This window comes from Cupressus sempervirens, chromosome 3 (assembly GCF_028749045.1).
Source record: "Cupressus sempervirens isolate cs-2001-9-10 chromosome 3, ASM2874904v1, whole genome shotgun sequence".
Lineage (NCBI taxonomy): Eukaryota > Viridiplantae > Streptophyta > Pinopsida > Cupressales > Cupressaceae > Cupressus > Cupressus sempervirens.
In genome coordinates, this window is record NC_143120.1 from 646,297,135 (window position 1) to 646,301,876 (window position 4,742).

Sequence of the window (4,742 nt, forward strand, 5' to 3'; positions counted from 1 at the left end):
AAACAAAAGCAGATTTTATATGTGCGCCTATGGCGGCAACCATTCATTTAGATTCTCGTTTATCTTATCCCAACCTCGTCGGCAATTGGAATATTCAAAGCATTGTAAGTGTTCAATTCAACAAAAGCAACATTCCAAACAAATCGCATTCTTTTTCCAATGTTATAATAATAATAATCCTTATCTGCTCTACTTAATTATTCTCATTCTTTAACATTTATGGCTTCTTGGGATACTCTAGAGTATAAATGTAATGGTGTGCACGATGAGAAAACCCAGCAAGTTGTTTACAGTTGAGCAGAAACCTTGGAAGAAGAGATGCCAAAGAGTGTTAAAGTGACCGTTTTGAAGGCTACCAACTTAGTTGTCAAGGACATTAGAAGCAGTGATCCATATGTTGTCCTTAAATTTGGTGCTAAGGTTAGTGGTCTTTCTTCATGTTTTTTTCCAATTTCAAAAATTTTCCTTTGTTATTATATTGTATTTATTTATTACATACTCAGTTGTAGAATGTAGTTAATAATGTATATGGAAAAAAATCTATATTTAATATCATATAAAATTTATATAATTAAAACATATTCTACAGAATTTCTTATTATTTGCTACTAGTTTAGATCAAAAAGTAATTGATCTTAATATATACATGGTAATTATATATGTAAGTCGCTTTTCTATTTCTTATTTACAATATTAAAAATAATCTAGTCTAAATAAATAGAGTAAAAAATGAGTGGAATTGGCTTTTGCAAATTTTGAACGGGTTCTATGGGGGGTCTTTGGGGGTCTTTGTGAGGTCCTATTGGGGTGGGGTTCTTTAGGACAAAAATGCTCCAAGACAAATAAGAGTATTTTCCTAAAAAACTACAGCGCCCACTTTTACTTTGAATGTTTGATCAAGCACATTTGGGTGGGACTAGCAATTGTCACTTTAGTTTTTTTTCCACGCTCATTAATTTTGAATTTTCAATGTATAGTTCTTTTATTTTATAGCTATATATTCTATTAAATTTAATATGCAACACAATTAAATCAATGAGACTACTATTACTTCTAAATTTTGAAGCTTAAATTTTAACTTAAAATGAACAACAAAATTTATGACATCACCCACTTAAAAATGTTATCCAATAGTTATTTTAGGAAGCCCTTGTCCATTCAACCCACCTTTAGAATATCTTTGTGGATATTCTTACTCTGTCTCTCTTAATATCCTACCTAACATGTTATGTTTCCACTTTTAATGTCAAAGTATATTTGCAATTTCTTAATATACTTGTGATATTTGAACTAGTTGTTTTTATATGTTTCTTAGCTTTCAATGGAAGTATTATATATTATATTGTTTCAACTTAAATAAATTGAATGATTACCATACAATTTCATTCTATGTAGATTTTTTTGATTTATTATATTATTTAATATTTATTGCTAATGCTATTACTTTTTATATATAAACATGTATTATTATTTCTATATTTACTTTGTTATGACATTTAATATATATGATTAATGTTCAATGTAGGAAGCTTGCACTAAAGTGGTGAAGAGGAATCTAAATCCAACTTGGAATGAGGAGTTCAAATTTCCAATAACAAGTTTTGGTCATTGGTTACTCAAAATAGTAATTTAATTTTCCTTTTACTTTCTTTGAATTCTTAATATGAAATAAAGAATAATTAATCATCATATTATGCTCTCTTAGAACGAAAAACAACATTATTCTATTTTTTTAATTAGTGATACATTTTTTTATTTTATTTTAGGAAGTGTGGGATAAGGATAAAATTTTGGGCATCAATTGGCTTGATCGAGATGACTTTATGGGATCATCTGAAATAGATTTGAAACATATCATTAACAGAGAAAATTTTCCCTCACCTTATAAATTGGTGATGTCTCCATCGAAAGAAAATTGCCTTCATCAAGAGAGTTATATCATCCAAGATTCAGATGGTAAGAGGGTTCAAGAAGTGTGTTTGAAGCTTTGTAAAGTTAATTCTGGCTTTGTATACCTACGATTGGAATGGCCATGTTAACATAAAAAGCACACATACTATTATTAGTGGTGTGCCTTCCCCTTATACAAAAAAACAACATTGTTTATACTTCATTATTTGATATGTATATCAACCAAGAATGATGGAATGAAATTGTTTTATCATTTCTGAAAATGTTACTTTTCAAGTATTTATGTAAATTATATCTTTCTTGGCAAAAATAAAATATATTTATTATTTTGTGAGTAACCAAAATAAATTATTTATGGATTGAAGATGACAATAAATATTAGAAGGAAAATTGTAGGAGGTTTTCCAATATTCTATGATACCTAAGAAATAGAGAAAATTATGATAGAAAAACAATCACATTTCCTACAAGCTACAAGAAAGAATAAATAATCTTGATAATTATGAATAAGATGAATAAGTTGTTAAAATCTATCTAGTTGTAGAGACCAAAAATCATAGTAACATTTCAATTAAAATCAACCTCATATACCAATTTAACTAAGTGATCAATACTAACATTTCATTTCTATACCTGAAAATAGACAAACAAATGGAAATAAAGTGTAAAGTGAATTCAAGAATCTACTTTACAATAAAATACAAAGCCTTGTGGAACTTCTTCTCTTTCATTAAAAAAGAAACTAGGTTCATGGAATTCACTTCATAATTACACAAATGGCACATGCCTCAATTTGATTATTAGTGTCTTACATCATCAAAGAATTAAAGATAAAATGATCTAAATCATCACTATCATGACCAACATCGATATTAGTAACACTTCTAGGTTGCTCCATGAGAATCCATGAATATTAATTTTGAAGGAAGGTTCCAAGAGGACAAAACAACCACTTTATCGTCATTTTCAATTTATTGCAAGACTTCAACCAAGATCTATACTAATTATTTTAATCATTTTAATAGAAATGATGTAGGATGCTTCTAAGATGAGAATAAGAAGTGCTAATCTGAGCCAATTTAAAAGAGAAGATGGCCTTATTATTAGTCCCTGTTGTTAAGGAAAGAGACTAAAGTTTTTTAATGCATTTTTCATTTAATTCAATTCTAGGGAATAGCAATACAACTACTTATCCTATAGTCTGTAATAATTCTCTATTAAACTATAATTTTTGCTTTTTGTTTCTCTTTTCCCATTGGTTGGGGCCTTTTTTCTTGGTGGTCTTTTTCTTTTACCTTCAAGAAATTAGGGGAAAAATAAGATTATTCAAAACATTGACAATTGGCACACTGTAAACACTACACAACATATCATGACAATGCCTTCACAATCCACGTATCTTTGTTATTCTTACACACATTCCAGAGGCTATGAACGTGGCAACATATGTGAAGAGATTGGATTGATTTCATGTTGTTTATTAATACTTTTGTTATAGTAGGGATTCTGAATATTTTTACAGCAATTCTCATTGGCATCATTGATAGCAGGGTGCCATATGACAAACTAAAAGCATCAACTGCAACTTTGTAGGTGATTGCCCATTCTTCTTTGAATCTTTCTACCATAATCAACATATTTCACTTCAAATTTCCACTTAATTACCAATTCTATTTTTATGATTACCAATTGTACTTTATTCAAAACTCATATATTTTTATGTTTTTGCCAATTTTCCTTAAGAATTTTCTTTATAATTCAAAATTTTGAATAGAATTTGTCAAAAATACTTCCTAAATTTTTACAGATATAGCTGAGAGTGATTGTAATTGCTATTTATAATTTAAAAAATTCCTCTATTTCCATATGTTGACAAATAATTTTACTGAATTGTCTTATTTTCAGACCATTTTAGTTTCTATGAAGCATTTGATTTTCAACATTTAACCTCTTTCATAGATATACCATGTTAGAATTATTTTATTTTATTTTTTACTTCATTTATGTTTATGAAGTAATCCTTCCTAAGTATTTTTTATATAACAATGCTAGTTGCAGATGTTTGAAGAAATAAATCTATTTATAAAGGTCATGGTTTCTTTCAAAGTTCTATAAAATTCATGTCTTAATGAAAATCACTCTTCTTCTTTACAGTCCAAAGTGCCTCTTTCAAATTTCCTATTTCAATCTACCCTAAAATCTTGCCTATGTTTTATGCTTTTTTGTATCTAATTTTGAGACTACTACCTCTCCTAGGGATTTACTATGAAAGCCCCAATCTGCAATTTTCATGTCCTACTTTATCTAAGTCAAACACTCAACTGTTCTCCCAATACCAAAATAGACAAATATCGAGCAAAACCCACTGAATACTAAACATTTAGAAGAAAAAAAATAAAAATGAATTGAGTATTCTTTACCACTATTTAATTTAAATGATTTTCACCTCTAATAGAGTGGTTGCTTAATACAAAACTTATGATTAATTTGAATAGACAAATCCATATAAAAAAACTACTAGTTGATTTGAGTGATGCTCATCTCATACAAAATATTTTCGCAATGCAAACCTTACAATTAATGCAAACCTTACAATTGATCCTGAATTGATGAACCCTTATAAAAAAGTATTTCCAAAAACAAAACTGATTCTAAGATCATCTCCACCACCACCATTGCTTCTTCTCTTTTCACTCTCCCCCTCTTCAACTCTTTGAACCAATTATTCTTTTCCTCATATATTCCTACTTCTCCTCCTCTGGCTCTCTCCCTCTCCATCTCTTTCTCCATTCCAAACTATTATTCTCTTCCTCTCTTGCTCCTACTTCTTC

The 4,742-nt window shown here is 28.7% G+C and overlaps 1 protein-coding gene across 1 annotated transcript; it reads left to right on the forward strand.

Moving 5' to 3' along the window:
- The first annotated feature begins 282 nt into the window (after nt 1-282).
- LOC149568355 (protein C2-DOMAIN ABA-RELATED 3-like) lies at nt 283-2,116 on the forward strand. The gene is made up of 3 exons (XM_089817545.1): nt 283-420; nt 1,526-1,624; nt 1,767-2,116. Exons 1-3 carry the CDS (start codon nt 319-321, stop codon nt 2,037-2,039), a joined length of 474 nt encoding a protein of 157 aa, XP_089673671.1. The 5' UTR covers nt 283-318; the 3' UTR covers nt 2,040-2,116.
- The last annotated feature ends 2,626 nt before the right edge of the window (nt 2,117-4,742 follow it).